The sequence below is a fragment of the Mesocricetus auratus genome, unplaced genomic scaffold (genome assembly GCF_017639785.1).
Source record: "Mesocricetus auratus isolate SY011 unplaced genomic scaffold, BCM_Maur_2.0 Super-Scaffold_100025, whole genome shotgun sequence".
Classification (NCBI taxonomy): Eukaryota; Metazoa; Chordata; class Mammalia; order Rodentia; family Cricetidae; genus Mesocricetus; species Mesocricetus auratus.
Genome location: NW_024429206.1, coordinates 14,020,834 through 14,043,837, shown reverse-complemented (window position 1 = coordinate 14,043,837; position 23,004 = coordinate 14,020,834). Strand labels below are relative to the sequence as shown.

Sequence of the window (23,004 nt, the reverse complement as noted above, 5' to 3'; positions counted from 1 at the left end):
ATCCCAACCTGTCTAGGCTCCATCTGTCAAGTGGGAGTCATGATGGCACCAGGCAGCCAGGGTTGTTACGAGTGTTTTGTGACAGAACATTTGTCTGGCAGTCAGCACAGCGCTCAATAAATGGTGGCTATTTTCCATCTCACGGTCTGTGCCGGGATCAAAGAATGAAGGCAGCTCCATCGCACGCACATGTAATGAATCAGCTGATCTGTATTTACCAAGAGCAGCTCATCTCTGAGGATCCAGACAGGAAAAGCAGGTACCAGAATAAAGGAACAGACATGGAACTGCCTTAGGAAGGGAAAGGCCTGTGGAGGAAGGAAAACTAGAGAGGCTGAAGCCCCTACAGGTTAAAAACAGCTGCCACCCTCTCTTCCAGAAGGTCCCACATCGCCCCTCATCTCTGCCCCCCATTGGTCTGGTCTGTGTAGAAAGCCTGCTGGTAGAGCAGCTGTAACAATGGATCCCAGTGATGCAGACCAGGGCAGGATAAGAGGGTGGGATGGACTTGAGGACCTCTCACAGAGGCCCAGGCCTGGCAGTGGGCTCTGGGACCGTGCTGACCTCTGGGGCCTCAAAAACCATATGTAAAAATCAGGTCTGAAGATAGTATCTACTCAGGTAGTCAGGTGCACAGACAGAGTCCATACCATCTGGCCCAGTGCCTGGCCCACAGTGGGCAGTACCAACAAAAGGAGTCCACTGTCTGCTGCCATAGAATGAGAAGGGGAAGAAGGCTGGAGCCCGCAGGAAACTCAAGGTACAAGTCCAGCGTTAGTGTGCAGATATTTTTATCCAGACACCCGTCCATCTGTCTGGTGTCCATTCTGAGCTGGTGAGTCTATCAGACTCCTTTTAGAATTACTGAGTCAGGCCTGACCACACAGGGTAGTAGGGAGCCTGATCTCACAGCTCCTTCAAGAAGATTCGAAATCTATTTGATTTGTTTTTTTAAGTTGGTGTCTCTGCCTTCAGCTGCTGTTGCCAAATTTCCCTTGCCTCCTCCAGTCTGGAGCTGGGCCATTTCCAGGATCTTTCTTTGTATAATTAAAAAGAAAAATAGAACAGTTGATGTTGCCAAACACGTATTTAAAGTGACACTCTGAGCTCAGGGAGTGAAAAATCAAAATGTTTTAAGGTTTAGATTAAAAGTCTCCCTACTCCGAAGTCTCCTGACCCTAGGATTTCTCTGGAGCCTGGCTGCCTTTAATCCTCTGCCCTGGCTCATAAAAACCCTTTAGACTAAGGGTATTTATTTCTCAGAGAACTATTCCAGGCTAATCACATAAAAACACCCTGCCTCCCAGGAACACCCTGTCTAGTGCAGGTCCTGGGAACAGTCACCTGAGGAGACACTCCAACCCCCTTCCTTCTTGCTGTCCTCTCTCACCATCCAGTCCATCAGAAAACCCAGCCAATTCTAGTCCTTAACATTTCTGTAAATCAGAGCTTTCCTCCAGCTTCCTCTTGCTCATTGTATTCAGGGTGCCATCACCATTCTCCCTGGTCCAAAGTCTTCTGTGGCTGTGTTTAATTCTCCTAGAGCCCATTCGGTAAGAGCAACTAGAAGAATCTTTCTAAAAGGCTGTTTGTCAGCACTTGGGAGGCAGACAGGCAGATCTCTGAACTTGAGGCTAGCCTGGGGAGTTCTAGGACAGGACAGTCAGGGCTAACCGGAGAAACCTTGTTTCAAAAAAGAAAAAAAAAGAAGAATAAGAAAAATCTCCTCTCTAAGGCCTTTCTCATCTAAGATATTATGATCACAGGTTCCAAGGGATGTGGCCATTATTTAGCTTACTATACTGTGGAAAGCCCGTCCGGGGTTTTTCAGCTTCTCGACTGGGAAGCTTTATCTGATGGAGCCTTCTCCCTTATGATTGGGATTCATGTCGTTATAAAAGAAGCCCCAGAGGACACGTCTCTCTTCTACCATGAGACATACTCCATCAATGAACCAGGAAGCAGGCCGTCATCAGATACTGAATCTGATGGCTCTGTTTTGAGATGGAGTACCTCATGAAGCCCAGGCTGGCTTTAAATTTGTATGTAAGGCAGAGGCAGGCGGATCTCTGTGAGTTCGAGGCTGGGCTGGACCGACAGCCTCCAAAACAATACAGAGAAACCCTGTCTCGTAAAAACCAAAAAAAAAATAAAAAATTAATTTGTAGCCGCGCGTTGGTGGCGCATGCCTTTAATCCCAGCACTTGGGAGGCAGAGGCAAGCGGATCTCTGTGAATTCGAGGCCTGGCTTGTCCGACAGCCTCCAAAACAATACAGAGAAACCCTGTCTCAAAAAACCAAAAAAAAAAAAAAAAAAAAAAGGCAGGTTCCAATGTTTCTGAATTTCTTTTTTTTTTTTTTTTGGTTTTTCGAGACAGGGTTTCTCTGTGGCTTTGGAGGCTGTCCTGGAACTAGCTCTTGTAGACCAGGCTGGCCTCGAACTCACAGAGATCCGCCTGCCTCTGGCTCCCGAGTGCTGGGATTAAAGGCGTGCGCCGCCAACGCCTGGCATTTCTGAATTTCTTTAGGCCATGCTTCACAGTATTCCTTCATGCAGTCACACATTTAACAAATGCCTACTTGCTAATCTTTGGTACAGGTGGTTTCTTTATTTACTATTCAGTTGGAGGAGCATTTATTGAGCACCTGTTAGATGCTAGGTCTGAGCTCATCACCGAATGCAATGTCCATTTACCAAACATCTACTGGATACCATTGATCCCAGTCAGTATCTAGGTATACAGTAATTCAATAAATGTCTGAAGGAAGGATCCCTGGTTTTCTTGCTAAAATACTCTGTGAATAAATAACTCCAGCATACAAAGAAAAGGCTGTAATGTGGGTGTGTGCAGAAGACCCTTATCTCCCTGTACTGCCAGGTACCTTTCTTGGAGACTTATCTTCTCACCTGGGAAACAGCTCTTTGAAGACAAGGTCAGACAGGGTCTGCTCACCTGCCTATTGGTCTTTTGTGTCCCAGAAGAACTCTGTCTGTGGCACACCTTCAGCAAGGCCTGGGGTCTGATGGCTGCCACCTTCTCCCACAGGCTGTCACTGCTTCATTCATCAGGCAAGAGGGCAGCAGCTGGGCTCCAAACCTGGTGTTGCTGGCAGTGAGCCGAAAGCTGTTTGCCCTGTATTTGGCCTGACTTCCCTGCTCAGAAAGATTTAACTCTTCCTCATCATAATCCTGTCCCTTGACTTTTATAATGGCAAATTTAAAAGGAGATCTTTGTTTGTGTGTTGATGTCATTTGTCTCGATTAATGACTCTCCTCTTCATTTACTGAGGCAAGGTCTCTCCTTGAGTCCAAGACTGTGATTGGCTGGTCTAGCTAGCTAGCTTACCCCAGGAATCTAGTCTCTGCCTCACAGATGCTGGGATTTCAGGTAGTAGTCCACTAGACCAGACTTCTGTGTAGGCACCGGGAATCCAAACTCCAGTCCCTTGTACTTGAAAAGCAAGCCACCTCATCAGCCACACCATCTGCCCAGCCTGGGAAATTACAATTTTTAATTAGGGTTAATACATTAGGTGTGCGCAGAAATGGCTATGAGTCAAATCCTCACTACGGTCACAAAGCTGTAGCACCATATGAACATCTACCCCACCCCACTCCCACCCTCCCCACCCCCAGTGGTGCCAGGACTAGATTTACCACGGAGTCATGTCCTTCTCTGCCTTGACACAGGTCTCTCAGACTGACATGGATTTTCCCCCCACCCCCACTCTCTCTCTCCCTGTCTCTCTAACCCTGTGGTGTGCAAGCCTTTAATCCTAGCACTCAGAAGGCAGAGCTTTGGGCAGATATCTGTGAGTTTCAGGCCAGCTTGATCTACATCGTGAGTTCTAGGCCAGCCAGGGCTACAAGATGAGACCCTGTCTTAAAAAAATTTTTTTTGTGTGTGTCCCTGGTGGTGGTGGCTCATGCTGTTAGTCCCAGCACTCAGGAGACAGAGGCAGGTAGATCGCTGTGAGTTCAAGGCCAGCCTGGTCTACAGAGCTAGTTTCAGAACAGTCAAAGCTACATAAAGAAACCCTGTCTTGAAAAACCAAAATAAATAAAAAATAAAATGTGTGGTGTGAATGTGGGTGCACACTTGCCAAGATTCCTTGTGCAGAGGTCAGAGGACACCCTGTGGGAGTGGCTTCCCTCCTTCCACCATTTGGGTAAAAGGGATAGAGCTCAAGTTCCATGAGGCTGAGCCAGCTTGCTGGCCCTGGCCTGAAACTCTTGAGTCACCTGCATTATCTCCCTGAGTGCTTGGATTACAGGCTTATGCTAATTTAAAGTAAGATATATATCATAGGACTGGAGAGATGGCTTGGGCGGTTAAGAGCACTGGCTGTTCTTCCAGAGGTCCCGAGTTCAATTCCCAGAACCCACATGGTGGCTCACAACCATCTATAATGAGATCTGATTGTGGGAACACCAGACCTTGAGCAGAGACCCACTTCCCCTTCTGCCTGGGAGTAGGCAGCTGTAAGACAATGTTTAGTAAAAACATGTTTACTAAAAACGATACAATAAGTTCCTGGCCACTTCCCCTTCTGCCTTGGAGTAGGCAGCTGTAAGACAATGTTTAGTAAAAACATGTTTACTAAAAATGATACAATAAGTTCCTGGGAAAGGCCTTCCCACGGAAACCGCCCTGACCTCGACCTTGTCCAGAGACTAACCGCACCTTCAAAAACCCACACACATCCACCTCTGGTGTGAGCAGAACCAGCCAGCGTAGAGGAGAGAGCAGAAGCTTCTCTGGTGGGAGCTTTTCTTAGGAAGTTTTTCTTGAACCTTTTTGGAGCCTGTTTAAAGTTCTCTTTATATCATTGAACGAGTCTCTGTGTTTTCAATACCCGACACCCTCCGCACGTTCTCGGACACAGGCCGCGCAGCAGACGTGACATCTGATGTCCTCTTCTGGCATAATGGTGTACATGCATATAGAGCACTCATACATAAAATAAAATTTTAAAAATACACATCATAACATTAAGGCAATTTTAATCATTATGAGCATGTATTTTTCCTCTATTTTTATTTATTGAGACAAAGTCTCAGTCTGTAGCCTAGACTGGCTTCAAACATATGCTGATTGCCCTGCCTAATATTATGGGCATGAGCCACCTCACATGGCTAAACTTTTCTGTTTCTTATTAGAGACTTTTTATGGCTGGGCATTGGTGGCACACTAATCCCAGCACTCGGGAGGCAGACGTTAGAGACTTTTTATGTATGTGGGTGTTTGACTGCATATATGGATATATCTCACATGTGTGCTTGATGCCCTTGGAAAGAGAGGAGGACATTGGATCCCCTAGAACTGGAGTTATTACAGGTGAGTTGTTATGTAGGACCTGAGAACTCCATCCTCTATCAGTATAGCAAGTGCTTTCAACTGCTGAGCCATCTATCTCTCCAGCCTTCATTTATTATAGAGAGGAGAGTCAGAGACACAGAGACAGACATGAATACTGATGCCTGTGGAGGCCAGAAGAGGGCACTGGAACCTTGGAACTAGAGTTATAGCCCAATGTGGATGCTGGGAACTGAATTCAGGTCATTTGCAAGAACAGAAAGTGCTCTTAACTGCCAAGTCATATCCCCATCTTTTTAAGTGAAAACAAAACAAACCCCACCCATTTATGCACTGCCATTTACTATGGTCCTATCTGACAGTAAAATGTCAGTTTAGGGCATGATTTATAAAGATAATCTTAACAATATATCAATTATGTTTGGTAAAAAAATTGCTAGTCAGGATTTCATCATGGGCAAACTGGGTCAGTGTGTTACTTTTGAAATCAGACATTATGGTGTATGTAGGTAATCCTAGCATGTGGGATTCGAGGTTATTCTTGGCTACATAGAGAGTTCAAGACCAGTTTCAATTACCTGGGACCTAATCTTTTTCTTTTTTTCTTTATTTATTGGTTTTTCGAGACAAGGTTTCTCTGTGTAGCTTTGTAGAACAGGCTGATCTTGACAGGTGGTAGTAGTGCAATGCCTTTAGTCCCAGCACTTGGGAGGCAGAGGCAGGTGGATCTCTGTGAGTTGGAGACCAGCCTGGTCTACAAGAGCTAGTTCCAGGACAAAGTCACAGAGAAACCCTGTCTCGGAAAGAAAAAGAAAGAAAGAAAGAAAGAAAAAAAAAAAGAACAGGCTGGCCTTGAACTCGCAGAGATCTGCTTGCCTCTGCCTCCCAAGTGTTGGGATTAAAGGTGTGCACCAATGCTGCCCAGCCCTAGGACCTAATCTTTTTTTGTTGTTGTTGTTGTTTTTGTTTTTCAAGACAGGGTTTCTCTGTGGCTTTGGAGGCTGTCCTGGAACTCGCTTGGTAGTCCAGGCTGGTCTCGAACTCACAGAGATCCGCCTGCCTTTGCCTCCCGAGTGCTGGGATTAAAGGCGTGTGCCACCAATGCCCAGCTGGACCTAATCTTTTTTTTTTTTTTTTTTTGGTTTTACGAGACAGGGTTTCTCGGACCTAATCTTAAATAACAGAAATATAACTAAACTGGTAGAGTGCTTGCTAGTCATGCATAGAGGCCAGTACTGAAGAAAAAAAAAAAGATTAGCAAAAGGTACACAAATAAACAAACAAAACCCTACTTTGGGGGATTGTCAAGCAAAGTAATAACAATTGTATAATTGTGGGCATGTGTGGAAATGAACACGGTGGCGTTCTGAGATAATAGGAAGAAACATTCGTTGTATTCCTGTAAATTCTCCCAAATATAAAACTGCTGTGATCTCTGGTCATCAAAGTGTGGGAATTTATCCAAAGTAGCAATCAACTAGTCAATTCTCCAGAAGCTACAGGGCACACTGACTGGGTGTCCTCTAGACTAACTCAGTTCTGACAGTCTATGGGTTGGGGCTGTTACTGAGGGTAGATGGTATGTGTAACACGGGTAAAGTCCTGGGTTTAATCCATTGCACCACAAAAGAGGAAGAATAAAATCAAAACAACAACAAAATGGGTGTGTTGGCATATTACTGTAATCCCAGTACTTGGGAGGCAGAGACAGGAGGGTTTCTACAAGTTTGAAGTCAGACAAGTCTACATAGCAAGTTCTAGACCAGCCTATGTTACAAAACCCTTTCTCAACAACAAAACACAACATAAACAAAATTAGACTATCTTTAATCTTTGGAGATCACTTCAGACCCCATCTGTGAGTGCTCAGTCTCTGAGACTAGCAGTATGTCTAATGCCAGTGCTGAGTTCCAGGCTGTTTTACTTGTTTCTGAAGGACCCGTTGCAAGCCAGGATTCTTACACCTCTTAATTCACTGCAGCTCAGGCAACTACTCATAGACATTTGCTTATATTCACCTTTTGGTAATGGAGGGCATTACCAAGAATACAGATGTAGATCATTTCAAAGAAGGCTTCTAAGGCCATGAAACTAAGAGCTTAATGCTGTTGTAACCAAAGGTTAAAGGATGACATTTACTACACAGCCCTCTATTTTCCTGAAGGGAGATAATGGATGAGGTAGGCTTGCAGATAAATGTTTCAAAGTTAAAACAACAAAACAGGACAAAGAATACAGATGAAGAAAGAGATCGACCTCTTCTGTTTGTTTTTTGAGACAGATTGCTCTGTGTAAGAGCCCTGGCTGTCCTGGAACTAACTCTGTAGATCAGGCTGGCCTCAAACTCAGAGATGAGCAGTTTCTGCCTCCCGAGTCCTGGGATTAAAGGTGTGTGCCACCAACCACTGCCCAGCCTGGGTACTGCTTTCTAGTAACTTCATTTTGGGCTTTGTTTCGTGATATTGGGGATGGATGCTAGCGCCTTGAACATGCCACACAAGCAGCTGCACCCCCTCCAAAGGCCCCTCCTGGGTTTTTCTGGTGATTTCATTGCATACCCATGATTGATTAAATCACTGGTCATTGGTGATCAGTGATGATTCAGTACAACCCCCATCTAAAGGTAGAAGGTGGGGCTGGAAGTTCCCACCCTTTAATGTCATCTTAGACATTCTGGTCACCTAGCTCTCATTCTGAAGCAAGCAGGAGGCTGCCAGGCAGCACTCAACTCATTAGCATATAAAAGGACAAATCACTTTGGAGACTCAAAAGCTTTTTGAAGTTGTAAGCCAGGAAACTGGGATGAAGATCACACATATTTCAAAATTATCACAAGTGCTAAGCTTATAAAATTAGAATATAAACATATGTGTATGATCTAAAAATAATTTATCTCCATCAATCTAAGAAAGAAAATATTAATGGTTTGCAATAGCCCCAAGGGTGGAAACACAAAAGATGTCTATCAGTGGATGAATATGAAAATAAAATGGGGTGTATTGCTGACAGTGGAATAACCGGCAGGGGGCAAAGGGCCATGCCTGTAATCTTAGTACTTGGGAAGCCAAAGTCATAGGATAACTACCATGGCTTTTTTGTTTTGTTTTTTGATTTTTTGAGACAGGGTTTCTCTGTGTAGCTTTGTAGACCAGGCTAGCCTCGAAACTCACAGAGATCCGTCTGCTTCTGCCTCCATAGTGCTGGGATTAAAGGCATGTGCCACCACCACCGGGCAAGGATAACTACAAGTCTAATGCTACCATGAGCTGCAAAGTAAGTTCAAGGCTAGCCTGGGCTATGTAGTAAAACAAGAGAGGGACATTGTCTCAAAAACAGAAACAGAAACAATAGCAACAGAACACTCCAAACAACAAAACCACCAAACCAACAAGACAATGGGATATTCAGCTCAAAAGGAATACCAGCTCCTGGGAGAACAAGCAGGCGGATCAGGAGTCTCAGCTATACATTAAGACTATATTGGAGCTGGAGAGATAGCTCAGCAGTTAAGAGCACTGACTGCTCTTCCAGAGGACCTGGGTTTGATTCTCAGCACACATATGCTAGCTCACTACTTTTGTAACTTCTGTTCCAGAGCGCCTGACACCCTTACATAGACATATATGTAGGCAAAACACCAATGCACATAAAATAAAAATAAACTTACATTAAATAATCCTCAAAAAGGGACAAATTGCTGGGCCGTAGTAGCCTGGAATTTGCTACATAGATCAAACAGGCCTCAAACTCACGGAGATCAGCCTGCCTCTGCCCCGTGTGCAGGGACTAAAGGCACGTGACACCACTGCCCAGCACAGTGTGGTTCTTTTTTTTTTTTTTTTGGTTTTTAAGAGACAGGTTTTCTCTGTATTGTTTTCGAGGCTGTCGGTCCAGCCCAGCCTCGAACTCACAGAGATCCACCTGCCTCTGCCTCCCGAGTGCTGGGACCCAGTGTGGTTCTTATAGTCTCCAAATGAGTCAAGTTTCAAGACAGAATGATGGGTACCACTAAGTATGTAGAAAAAAAAATTGAGATAGTTTGAACTGGTTCATGTGTTCTTGGGATTGCAGACTGGTACTACGGTGCATCCTTGTTTCCCAGGGTTTTCTCCAGAATGTGCTGAGCAGTAAGCCTTCTAGATCCTAGGCTCCATGCACTTCCAGATTCACTGGCTCTGACTCAGTTACTAACGCACCTACTTATATTTCGCAGCCAACCCTATCCTCAGTTCCCTACAGCTAGGGCTGATGCACCATTGTTCGGCTCTCATAGCACAAGTGCAACTGCTGCTTCAGCATCTGTCGAGAGCACGTCCCCAACAGACAGCTGAGCTAGGCTTCCCTCCTCCTTAGAGTCCAGCTCTCCACATCAGTTCCTTGCAAGTTTTCCCTGACTTTGACCCAACCACAGACTGGGTCAGCCGCCTCTGCATCATGTACCCGTAAGAATCATATAGCAGGGGCTGGAGAGATGGCTCAGAGGTTAACAACACTGCATGCTCTTCCAGAGGTCCTGAGTTCAATTCCCAGCAAACCACATGGTGGCTCACAACCATCTATAATGAGGTCTGATGCCCCCTCCTGAAGTACATGCATGTACACAGATAAAAAACTGTATGTGTAATAAATAATTAAAAAGAGAATCATAAAAAGAAAAAAAAAAGAGAATCATATAGCAGCTGGGCAGTGGTGGCGCACACCTTTAATTCCATCACTTGGGAGGCAGAAGCAGGTGGATCTCTGCGAGTTCGAGAGCTGCCTGGTCTACAAGAGCTAGTTCCAGGACAGGCTCCAAAGCTACACCCCTGTCTCAAAAAACCAAATCAATCAATCATATAGCAGCACACTGATAGTGATTGACAGACATTTGAGAGGGGCTGGACTCAATCTTTAGTGCTCATGTGTACATATTTGTATTTACAATTTGCAATGTTCCATTAATCTGTGCAGTCTCACTGATTACATTGGAAATTCCTGAAAGCAGTGGCCACATAGCAGGCAATTGATAACTGTAAGTCATTCTTATTATTATTTTGGGTTTTTTTTTTTTTGGTTTTATAAGACAGGGTTTCTCTGTATTGTTTTGGAGATTATTTTGGTTTTTTGAGACAGGGTTTTTGTATTGTTTTGGAGGCTGTCCTGGAACTCCCTCTGTAGACCAGGCTGGCCTCGAACTCAGAGATCCGCCTGCCTCTGCCTCCTGAGTGCTGAGATTAAAGGCGTGTGCCACCAACGCCCAGCGTAAGTCATTATTCTTAATTCATTTAGCATCCCCCACCACTACCACAGGTCTTACTATGGTAAGAGACATGTTAGCATAGAATTTGCTACATAGATCAAACAGGCCTCAAAGTCACATATCTGCCTACCTCTGCCTCCAGAGTGCTGGATTAAAGGTATGAGTCACCATGTTTTTAATTTCTTTTTAAAAGTTTTATGTACATAAATGTTTAGCCTGCATTTATGTACATGAACCATGTGTGTGCCTGGTACCCTGTGCATACTAGAAGAGTGTTGGACTCCATGGAACTGAAAAAATGACAGTGAGCTGCTGCAAAGGTGCTGGGAGCCAAACCTCAGTCCTGTACAAGAGTAACACATACTCTTGGTTACTAAGCCATCTTTCTAGCCCCTTACATGTTATAATCACTAGATGTTGTAAGTTCAGTAGTAGAGTTTGCCTTGGGTTTAAAATCCAACACTGAAGGAGGAAAAAACCCCAAAACATCAAGATAACATTATAGACATGGTCTGTATCCTCAAATACCCAGATTTAGGCCAATAAGCATTAAGGGAGTGTGCCGGACAGTGATGTTTTAGGTGCTTAGTAACTCTGTATTGGACTCCCAGGTCCCTTTTAGTTGGAGTTTAAATAATGACCAGTTTTGCTGAGTGCTTAATGCCGATGAACACTGCAGAATACATTTAGCAGCTAGTCCATGGCTGTGGTCGACTGGGCAGTTTCTGTTACTCCCTCCTGAGTCCCAGGAAGGTGAGGCACTTGTTTCAGTGTGCACAGCTGGGAAACCATACAGACAGGACTTCCCAGGCAGTTTCCAACTTGTACCTCTGACTCAATTACACAGTTTCCAGTTAGATTCCGGAGATTGAATGTTTTAAGTTTTTTCACACAAAAGGTTTTGCCACGTAGCCCCAAATAGTCGCAAACTATTTTTTACAAGACAATTTCATTATTGTTTGTATGCGGATTCTGGGAATGGAACTCAGATTGTCAGTTTTTAGCAGCGAGTACTTTGGCTTTCTAAACCATCTTGCTTGCTCTTAAACCTGCCTCAGCCATTCTAAAAATCTATTTATTCATTTATTTTTATCTTTTCGACACAGGGTCTCACTGGGTAGACCAGACTGACCTCTAACTCAGGAGCCACCTGCCACTGCCTCAGTAGCGCTGGGATTAAAGGCATGAACCACCACTCCTGGTTCTGCCTCAGCCTCTGCAGTGCTGGGATTGTAGGCATCTGCCACTACACTTAGCTCAGAGACTGAAATTTTTTTTTTTTTTTTTTTTTGGTCTTTCGAGACAGGGTTTCTCTGTATTGTTTTGGAGGCTGTCGGACAAGCCAGGCCTCGAATTCTCAGAGATTTGCCTGCCTCTGCCTCCCGAGTGCTGGGATTAAAGGCGTGCGCCACCACCGCCCGGCTGAGACTGAATTTTTTTAAATTACATCTTTATGAACAGGTGTGTGTGTGTTCGCTCACATGCATTCATGAACTCTGGAAGGTCAGGACAACTTTAAGTAGGACCTAGATCAAACCCAGGTTGTCAGGCTTGGCAGTCTGTGTCTTCACCTGCGGTACCATCTCTCTGGCTCCATTTTAAAATGCTTTCTTAATCACAATGCCAAACCATTTACTTTTTAAATTTCATTTTATTGGTGTTTTGAGACAAGGGTTTCTTTGGGTAGCTCTGGCTGTCCCAGAATTCACACTGTAGACCAGGATGGCCTCCAACTCAGAAATCTACCTGCCTCTGCCCCGAGTGCTGGGATCAAAAGTGTTCACCACCACCACCCACCTGCTTTCTTAAATGTACAGATATTTATTAGCCTACATGAATTCTGAACACCAGCGTGTGCCTGGTGTCTGCAGATCAGAAGAGGACATCAGTTCCCTGGAGTTACAGTTGTAGCTGTGCCAGATGGGTGTTGGGAACTGAACCCTGCTCCTCTGGAAGAGGAGACGATGCTCTTAACACTGAGCCATCCCTTCAGCACTGAACTTGATGTTGAGCATGCAGGGCCATAACTTGTGGCCGACTACCAGCCTCAGCTGGGTGTTGGGATCACAGAAGCACGCCATCACATGTCTAACATTTAGGCATTGGGCATTTATCAGCTATTATATTTTCTGTTTCCTTTTTCCAAGGCAGGATTTCTTTTTTTTTTTTCTTTTTCTTTTTTGGTTTTTTCGAGACAGGGTTTTTCTGTATTGTTTTGGAGGCTGTCCTGGAACTTGCTTTGTAGACCAGGCTGGCCTCGAACTCACAGAGATCCACCTGCCTCTGCCTCCCAAGTGCTGGGATTAAAGGCGTGCGCCACCAACGCCCGGCTTCATTTTTCAACAAATATTTACCAAGAACCTACAATGTGCCAGCTTCTGTTTAAGGGAAGGAGAATAATTTTTTCTTTGTCACATTGGCATCCTAGTGGGAAATAAAAGAAGACATGATAAATGGTGATTACTGCTTCAGAGAAAATTATAGGAAAAGCCACCAGGGAACATGACTATGGTTCCTATGGTCTGATTTCACACCCCCAACAGTGTCTGTTCCCCACTGGGTAAGAGGTGATGTCACATCCTCAGGGACACCACACTACCTTAAAGGTTTGAGAACCCATCTTGCCAATTATTTTTCCCTGGGCTCTTGCCAAGTACCTGGGACTATAATGTAGACACAGCAAGTGTCACACTTGCTTCCAAATTCCAGAGACCAAAACCAGAAGAGAAAGTTCCCCAGAATGTTCTGCTACCATTGGCTAATTTCAAGTTAACAGCTGGCTCTGGGACCCCCCAACCTTCAGTTCTGTCATGAGCTGGTAAGGCCAGGCAGGGTGGGGCCAGTTACCTAGCGACCAGCTTGGGCCTGACAAATGGCACCTTTCTTCCCCTCACTCATCACCTTAGACTGGGGTTCCGGAGGAGGATGCAGGGAGCCTGTCTGACGGCTTCCGATGTGCAGAGAAGCTGGTGCTCTGTCCTCACTGGCCTGTGACTCAGCTTCTGCCCAGTGGATCTCATCACCTGTGGTGGCAGTCTGTTATACTGAGGAGGAGACAAGAGAGACCCAGCACCGCCTTCCCCCAGCTCCACACTGGAGCAGGTTTTTATTGTCAGGAAGGCCCCTAAGAGCTTGCATAATTACTACCACCACCACAATGGTACCCTTTAAAATTTAACTGATTGAGCTGAAAATAGGCATTATTTATTTCAGGGTTTGGGAAGTTTACTTCTCCATGTAACTTACAAGGTTTTTGAGTTGCCCTGGCTGTCTGGAACTCGCTCTGTAGAACATTCTGGTCTCAAACTCAGGGATTCACTCCCTGACACCCCCACTGCTGGGATTAAAGGTACACACCTTCAATCCCAATACTTAGGAGGCGAAAGTGACGGATCTCTTGAGTTTTTGAGGTCAACCTGGTCTACATAATGAGTTCAAGGACAGTCAGGGCTGTAGTGAGATCATGTCCCAAAACAAAAAGATTATTTGTATGTACTTACAATTTTTCCTTTTTATACTTATTTAATGTGTAGGAGTGTTTTTCTTGCACGTATGTGTACCTCATATGTGCCTACAGATGCTTGTGAGCCACCAGGTCAGTGTTGGGAACTGAACCCAGGCAGCAAGCACTTTTTTTGTTATTGTTGTTGGTTTGTTTTGAGACAGGGTTTCTCTGTGTAATAGTTCTGGCTGTCGTGGAACTCCCTCTGTAGACCAGGACTCAAACTCACAGAGATCTGCCTGCCTCTGCCTCCTGAGTGCTGGGACTAAAGGCATGCACTACCACTCCGCTCAGCAAGTGCTCTTAACCATTAAGCCATCTTTCTAGCCTGTACTTTTTTTTTTTCAAGACAGGGTTTCTCTGTGGCTTTGGAGGCTGTCCTGGAACTAGTTCTTGTAGACCAGGCTGGCCTCGAACTCACAGAGATCCGCCTGCCTCTGCCTCCCAAGTGCTGGGATTAAAGGCGTGCGCCACCAACGCCCGGCCAACCTGTACTTTTAAATGGGGTTGAAATCAAGGCCTGTCTTTGTAATGAATTTTTACTTATTAACAAGACAGGCAGATGTGAGATGGCTAAGAGTTTCCCTTGGAGATGGGGAGAAGAACCAACTATCCTTTTTCAGAGCATTCCACCCTCCCTGGGGATAGCCTGCTCTGCCAGGAATAGGTGGCATGGGAGGGATAGGAGGGAACAGGAAGGTTTCCTGTGAAGGCTGCTGTGTGTGCATATCAAGATTATGTTTCATGAGTGATCTGTGAATTAATGTTACTTTGAAAACGGTTAAAGCCACTGACACCACCTGCAAAAGCTATTACAGTTATTTATCCAGGGGAAGGAAACTCTAAGCACCATGGGAGGTAAAACAAGTGTGGGCATCTGGGGAGGAATGGTAGGGTGGCAGGCTTCCATTTGAGCTGTAGTTTTAGAGTAAACAGAGGTGCTGTTTGAGATATGAGGTGTATTAAAGTGACAGACAGGGATGTGGGGATGTAGCTAAGTGCTTGCTTATCATGCACAAAGCACAGTTCTGTCCATGTTGATCCTATGACACATAGCCCCAGCACTATAAAGCTAGGCACATGCGGAAGGACCTCCCTGGTTTTAGGGCAGTCTGGTGACAGCACAGGCAACAAGATGCACCCAGCACTTTCCATTGTCCCAGGTTCAGCATTTGTGGATTGGATGATTAGTGTGTGTGTGATGTGCAGATGCTTGGACATACGCATTCAGAGACCAAAGGAGGGCATTAGGTGTCCTCGTTCTTCATCTTATTCCTTTGAGGCGGGGTCTCTCTGAACTTGAAGCTCATGTTTTTCTGATAGGCTAACAGCCAGTGAGCTGCAACAATCCTGTCTCTACCTCTATATAGTACTGGTGTATATAAGATCAGGCTAAGATTATGTAGGTGTTAGGAGCCAAATTCAGGAATTTGTGGTTGCTCAGTAAACACTCTTAAACCCTGAGGCACCTTTCCTGCCCCCACCATTTTTACTGTTAGTTTCCCTTGTATATGCTAGGTACTTTATCTCCAACCTCAGAAAATGTAAAGAATTCCATCTGGAGTTAGATGTAGTAGTTTATGCCTGTAATACTAGCATCTAAGAGGCTGAGGGCAAGTGGCTCTTTCTGAGTTTGAGGCCAGCTTGGTCGACACAGTGAGCTCCAGGCCAGACAAGACCGTAAGGAAGGCTCTGTCTGAAAACAACAATAATAAAGAATTAGGGACTGGCAAGATGGCTCAGCGAATAAAGACGCTGTTCACCAAGCCTGGTGAGCTGAGTTTGATCCCTGCGACTCCTTCCCTCAAGTTGTCCTCGGATTTCCTCATATGAGCTTTGGTGCATCCCCACACACAACAAAGGCAAATACAAATGTAAAACAAGAAAAACAGCAGCACAAATAATTCCATCTGGCTGGGCATTAGATTGTAGCTGAGATGAGGATTCAAAGTTGAAGGCTAGCCTGGACAATTTAGGAAGGCCAAGTTTCAAAAGAAAATGAGAAAAAGGGTTGGGAATATAGTTCAGTGGTAGAGTACAAGGCCCTTGTAGGTTCTCCAGTACTGGGGGGGGGGGGAATTCCATACTTAATAGGGTTTTAAAATTTTTTTATTTCTCCACTACCCCATCTTTTCTGCCTTATCATTATTCACTAAACAACACAACTATATTGTAACTATTTAAGTGTCAATTAATTATTAGGTATTCAAAGTAATCTTGAAATAATTCAAAGAACACCAGGAAGATGGGGGTTCTATGTAAACACCACCATTATGGGACTTGAGTATGCTTGCATTTTGCTATCTGCTGGAATCCTGGGTCAGATTCCCTGAGGAAACTTCAGGCCAACATAATGTGCTTAGCATTAGGGTGGCAGGAAATAAGATACCTAAGCAGATTCTAGGAGAAGGATGGTATAGAGGTGGCAGCTAGCAGGATAAAATGCAGAGGGGAGGGCCAGCAGTTGAAAAGGTCTAGGGGAGACAGGAATGTTTAGTCAAAGGACTCAAAATACACAGGGCAATGAGGTCAAGCTAAGAGGGAATATGGCTGGGGAAATAACTACTCCATCCTCCACAGGTGAATCTCCCCCTGAACCTTAAACCTGGAAGAAAACAAACTGTTAGTGTTATGGTACCCAGAACATCAGCTTCATTTGAGTAGCATCATTGGATGAGCCCCTGTCTGACTTTGGTTCATACAGTACTCATGTGACTAGAGTGTGTTTATTAGCACAACCTCCATTTTACAGGTGAGAAAACTGACGGTCCTCCAGTGTCCTGTATCTGGATGTACTGCCTAGAGGTTTACAATGTCCCTTTACATAAATGCCTTCATTCCAGCGGTGCCTTTGACTTGAGACAAGACACAGAAAAGCTTTGTTCCCTTCTTGTTTTTAAATCAAGCCACCTAAACATGAGACATTATGAATCTGCTGGACGTCTGGTCAGCCTGAAGTATTCAGGAAACCTAGGAAGGGGTGATGGTTATAGCCAAAAGGCCAAGTGGCCTCTCAAAATCCCCACATCTATTCTGGTTCTCTCTCTGGGGCAGCTTTTAGATACCATCTTCTGCCTAGTAGAGTTTGTTTCTCAGAAGCTGTAAGAAGTGGGAGGTTAGGGGGGAAAAAAAAACCTGCATCTGCTTTAACAACTGCAAAATCCCCTGCAGCAGCCTGAGCACAAAGGGTTGGAGCTCTGAACAAAGGGCTGGGTGAGACTGGAAAGTAAATGCTGACACATCCTCTCTCCAGCTGTGAACTGGGGTCTGAGGGCTGCGGCAAAGGTCATCAGTCTCCACATCTTTGGGCAGGAAATGCAATTCAATCCTTCCAGTGACTGATCACTTTACAAGATTAATGGAAATGTCTCCAACATGGGTCTGTGTTCTGACAGCACAAAAAGTGCATCAAACTTCTCCCCTGGCCTCCTACTCAGCGAGGTCAGCTGATTCCTTGTCTTTCAAAACTTTCCTCCAGGACCTCTGTTCCCTGGTATTCCTTTGATAGGAGACCCTGTCTCTAGGAGTTGGACTCAAAGATAGCACCTGAAGGTGGGAGGGCTTTTGGAGGCTCTTCTGTTTGTGCTTCATCTTTCAAAATAAAAGAAATGCAAAGGGCATGGTAGGCCCTGAAGGGTTAACTGCCAGCCTTCTTGTCCATCCCTCAGGGATTGTCAGCCAGTGACAACTGAGCATGATGAAGTCATGCCTGCCCTTTTATTTCCATTGGCTACCATACATGTCCATCAATCCCAAGATTCAAGTTTTGAAAGAATCTTTGAACTTTTATGACTCTCTTCACTGCATTAACCCTTTAACTCACCTGTGGTTTCACAGGTTCTTCCCGTTCTTACACAGGAAGAGACATGACGAAAAGCAGGATTCTAGGTAGAACATTAAACTTCCCCCCCAAGGGTCAGGCCTGACAGTCTTTGTATAGTTTTGTGTTTCCTTTTTGACTTCAATCCACAAGGGACTGAGGACTAAAAAACAAAATAAACAGTTACTTTAACAGAAACAGCTTGGTCTGCTGATACATTAAATAAAGCATACTTTAAGTTACAAAAGCGCTGGGCATCAGCACTCGGGAGGCAGAGGCAGGCGGATCTCAGTGAGTTCGAGGCCAGCCTGGTCTATAAAGTGAGTTCCAGGACAGCCTCCAAAGCTACAGAGAAACCCTGTCTCAAAAAACCAAAAAAAAAAAAAAAAAAAAAGTTACAAAAGCAATATATAATACAAAATAGAGTAAAACTTGTCTAAGATTTGTCAGTGCTGGATCTTGAACACATAGGGTTTTATTGCATTTAATTTCTGCTCATGTGCCCCCCCCATCTGCCAGCATGCTGTGAACTGAACCCACAGCCTCCCGAGTGCTGGGATTAAAGGCGTGCGCCACCAACGCCTGGCTTAGTTTTTTTTTTTATGTGTGTTTTTGACAGGACCTCACTATGATTAGCCTAGAATTCCTGATCCCCCTGCCTGAGCCTCCCTAATGCTGATGTTAAAAGGAATATGCTACCATGTGTGACTCAAGTTCTGAGTTATATCGTATGGTCCTTGAGTCTATCCATAGGATATACATCATCCTTTAGAAGTTTATTTTTTAAGATGTGGGCAGGTGGGTCAATCCCATCCAACTGGTAGCCAGCCAGGCTCCCAGGCCTTAGGAGCAAGTGCTTTGAAGTCCAAGGCTGCAGAATTCACATTGTACCATACGCGCTCTTCCATACAACCTTTGCTGATATCTTTGCCTCCATGGGCTCTTCACTCATTCAATTAATGTTCTGGGGTAGTTTGATTATGGAGACGCTAAGCCAAATAGGATCTTGATTCATGCATAAATAGCCTGGTAGGTACTTTAAGAGCAATAGTGGCAAATACCCAAAGGCTTCATTGTTTTAAGTTTCTGTTTGCTTGTTTGCTTGCAGCTCTGGGATTGGATCCAGGGTCTTGCATATGATGGCTAGGCAAGTGTTGGTTCACTGAGCTATAACCCTAACCCTAACCCATTAATTTTTTTTTTAATTTTTGAGACAGGTTTTCATTATGTTACCCAGGCATGCACTACCATGCCCAGCCTGAGTCTGACTATTCTGCTACAAGCATATTTTCACAGTAGAATGAGCTCTTGGTTATCATCCACAAGTAGCTGGGTTCTGTCCCATGAGCTCATGCACTTGCGCACACACGTCTCGGGCAGCCGTAACTGACAGCAAAGGTATACAATATCCCTATCCGTTTTACGTCATCGTCCCAAAGGCAAGCTTACATAGTGGCCAGTCTTGTGGGCTCTGGATTCCTACAAGCTCTTGCTTCAGTCCTAATGTGGTCAAATACCTTAGTGTTTCTTTGAGCCTTAGCTGTAAATGGGGAGAAATTGGCAACGATTTAAAGAGATGGCAGCTATGAAGCTTACAGGTACCACAAGTTCTTAAAAGCCTCAAGCTAGCACCTAGTCCCAAGACTCAGGAGACAGAGGCAGGAGGCTCAGGCAAGGTTTGAGACTGACCTGGTTTATATAGCAAGTTCCAGGCTATCTAGGGCTAGGTGAAGACCCTGTCTTACAGAGAGGAAAGCCAAGAGCCAGTATAATGGGATGAGAACAGTTTGTTTCTTCCCAGTCCAGAAACCCTGGCATCTGAGGGCTCCATCCAGAATCAGTCATCATCTTGTTAAGCCATTGGTATACTTCCCAGCCACCTCACATTGTGTGTGCGTGTAAGTGAAGCTATTACTTCTATGTTTTTTTTTTCTTGTCTTTGGACAGAGATGCTTAATTAGCTCGTGAGGAGGGATGAAACAACACCATGAGTATAACACAGGTAGGATTTGACTGGGCCTTTCTTTTACAAGACCAAGCACAAGGTACAGGAAGTCATTATTACTTTGTTTCCAGTAGTGCTGGCTTGGTGTTTTTCTGCATTAAAAGTTCATCTTTTGAATGAGCCCCTTCATCTTTTCTCTTACTCGCACCTAGTCTAAGCTCCTCCGGAACAACCAGCCAAAGTTACAGCTCAAGGGTCTGGCCCTTCCCCCTTTGGTCCAAAATAACCTCCTCCCCCACTTGGAGCGAATGCTTGGAATTCTTTCAACCGAGGACAGGGCCTTTCATCTGCCAATTACTGATAAAGAGAAAATGCAAATATGCTGGAGAAGGTGATCCATCAAGGGTCCAACGTTTATTGAGTGACCACTTAGACCCTGCAGAGGGGTAGCCATTCTGGGGGAGTCAAAGGGGAACAGACTGCAGGCTGGCCCATTCTTCTCTCAGGTCTGTGGTTTCCTCGAAGTTTGTAAAGGGAGGGGATTAAATCAGGTGACTAGTCACCCACCCCTTCCCACTCTTGACAAGGCAGGAACTCCCCAATGATGTGATATATGGACTTAACTGCTTTTATACGAAAGTGGCTAACATTAGACTTTTTTCTCATGCCAGCATTTAAGGCACTTCAGGAAGCCAAAGAGGAAAAGAGGAGAGAGAGCCCCAGGGAGGAGGATGAAGGAAGAGCTCAAGTGTCCCAATTTACAGTTTTGCTTTATGCTTGCACTGATTCTCAACCCAAGCCCCTCCTTTAAGCAGCTTTATTTCATTTTGAAGCATAAATGAAACTGGTGAACATTTAAAAAGGTAAATTGTGTGATCATGGGTGAATAGTTTTGCCTTTCTGAATCCCAGCTTCATCGTTTAAGAAACAGAGGTACAAGACATTTCCTTTACAAGATTTTTTCTCATCGGTAGCATGGCTAAGCGGTCTAAAAGATTCTTTCTCAAAAATAAAATGATCCATGTTTTTGTTTTGTTTTGTTTTTTGGTGTTGAGTTTGGAACCCAGGGCTTTATGGTTGGTTGCTAGGCCAAATGTCCCACCTCCACACTACATCCCAGCTGGCCCCTGGTTTTCAGCAGAGGGGTGGTTAGAAAGTCTTCCCACTGGATGCAGCTGAACCAATGCAGATGTGATTTCCACTGGTGACAAAGTTTGATGTTGCCTCATCCCAATGTAAAAGATTTCTACCGCTAACGTGCATGGATGGAATTAAAACAAACTTCAAACAATAGCTTTGGGGACAGGCAGGAACAAGTACAGCACGAAAAGGTAGGACATTCCAATGGGAGTGAGGAGAAGCAGGTTATCTCTAGGAGTGACCAGTTCTGAGTGGTGGCTCACAGCTGAGCTCAGGTGGCAATTCACTTCCTACCCACATCAGTCTGCGCCCGCGCTGTTGACACTGGGACAAGATAAAAAAAACCAACACCCAGATTCATAATTTCTGAATCTGGGTTTCGAAATGTGCAAACTGATCTGCTTTAACTTGCATACTGGGTAAGAAGTTGCAATCGGTACCTAGTAGGATCATCTAAGTGGTCTCTCAAGAGTATTCCTGGTGCTAAGTCATTAGGCCTTGTAGGGCGTAAGAGGCTGGGTGGGAACTAAGTTTAGGGCCTGACCTGCCCATTTTGGTATTACAGGATCACTCAGGACCAATTCCGGGAGCAGTCAAAAGCACTACTCAAGGGGACAGAGGAACACTGCGGATCGGATATTCTGTGCATATTCAGAGGGTGCCCCTACCTCCGCTAAGAAACAGCATGAATTAATCAAGGTGTGCTATCTCAGAAAGCCACTGCCATCCCCACCGCTTTCCTCTTAAATTGCCACACAAGGAGCTTACCTTTCGCCTGCTTCTGACTTGCATTAGAAACGCTGACTCGGATTCTGTTTCCCTCCTGTATATCGATTTATCTCTTCTCAGCGAGTGTAGAGACTTTTTTTTCTTTTCTCACCCAACTTCTGATTTCAGGGCTCTTCAACCGAGGTTGTCCAAATGAATGAATGAAAGGCTGTCTTCCGGTCAGCTGCAGTCTGAAAAGGCCGTGGACTGGCTGTATTTCCTGTACCTATGCGTGTGTGCCCATATTATTATTTCAGTCCCGGGAGCTTAAAAGTTATGCAGTCTACAGATACAGAGCTGCGCTAATTTCTTTCTGAGCCCCTCAGATACCCTCTCCATATGGCAGGTTCGCAAACGGATAGGGGTCTGGACAGGCTGGCCCCTCCCCCCCCCCAGACATGCAGTAGAAAAGCAAAACCAGAAAAATAAATAATACATACAAACAAAATTGGAATTTAGGCTACCAGCGCAGGTAATGAGGAGAGATAGACGCAGGAAGAGAGGAGTAGCCGTGGGTAATCCGAGTAAGGGGGCAGGGGCAGAGGTGGGGGGTCGTTTTGGGGGGTGGCAGGCCCCGGGGGCTTTCACGCCAGCAGGCTCGGCTAGCATTTCCGTGCCTCCCGCTGAGGCCATCCGTGCAAATCTGCACCTCCTCCCCACCCCCTCCTCTCTTTCCCTCCCTCCCTGCCCCGCCATCTCTGGGATGCGCCCGCCGCCTGCAACTCAACCCTCCAAAAGTCAGCTCCCGGGCGGCGGCGGCGCCTGCGTGCAGAGGCGCACTCGTGACCCAACAACAAAACAGCGATGCCAAGGCGCTAACGGCGCCGGGTGCGTCCCAGGCTCCCTTCTGGCCCCACACCTCCTACGGCTGTGGTCCCCGACACCCCCAACCCGAGCCCCCCCTTCTCCCCAACTAGCCCAGCCGCAAGCTCCGAGCGCGATCTGCAACAATGTTTACGTTCCGGGGATTATGACGTCGACGCCTCCCCCCCACAACTGCTGAAAATGGTTTCCTAGGACTTTGCAAACGGATCTGCTTAAGTGTTGGTGCAAAACTTTGTAGATATCGGCTCTGGCTTGCTCTATTTATTTATTTTTTGGTTTCTTTTCTTTAGTCTTCCCTCCTCCCCCCCTCCGCCAAAATGCAGGGGGCAGGAGTGTTGACAATTAATTGGTGAACTCTCCTAAAAAAATGGAGGCAGAGAAAGACTCTGGAAGAAGATTGGTGTGTAGCTTTTTTTTTTTCCCCAAATCTGTATCTGGTATATGGTC

The 23,004-nt window shown here is 45.4% G+C and overlaps 1 protein-coding gene and 2 long non-coding RNA genes across 8 annotated transcripts in view; 2 read left to right on the top strand and 1 right to left on the bottom strand.

Annotated features, from left to right (window-relative positions):
* Window positions 1-12,218: 12,218 nt before the first annotated feature.
* Window positions 12,219-22,154, bottom strand: LOC121134013. The gene is made up of 3 exons (XR_005871012.1): window positions 21,733-22,154; window positions 13,459-13,580; window positions 12,219-12,981 (listed from the first exon to the last, which is right to left on the bottom strand). It is a non-coding gene; the product is annotated as an uncharacterized LOC121134013 (long non-coding RNA).
* LOC121134014 lies at window positions 19,822-21,923 on the top strand. The gene is made up of 3 exons (XR_005871013.1): window positions 19,822-19,881; window positions 20,496-20,687; window positions 21,530-21,923. It is a non-coding gene; the product is annotated as an uncharacterized LOC121134014 (long non-coding RNA).
* A 372-nt stretch (window positions 22,155-22,526) lies between the features above and the next one.
* Kdm2b (lysine demethylase 2B) overlaps window positions 22,527-23,004 on the top strand; it is a 115,553-nt gene continuing 115,075 nt past the window's right edge. For 2 of the 6 annotated variants that reach the window (XM_040731549.1, XM_040731544.1), the window contains exon 1: window positions 22,528-22,957. In XM_040731549.1, coding sequence (XP_040587483.1) covers window positions 22,925-22,957 — 33 coding nt within the window. In that variant the 5' untranslated portion in view covers window positions 22,528-22,924. Of the gene's footprint in view, window positions 22,958-23,004 lie in introns of all 6 variants that reach the window. The other 4 variants (XM_040731548.1, XM_040731550.1, XM_040731545.1 and 1 more) reach the window with 4 other exon arrangements.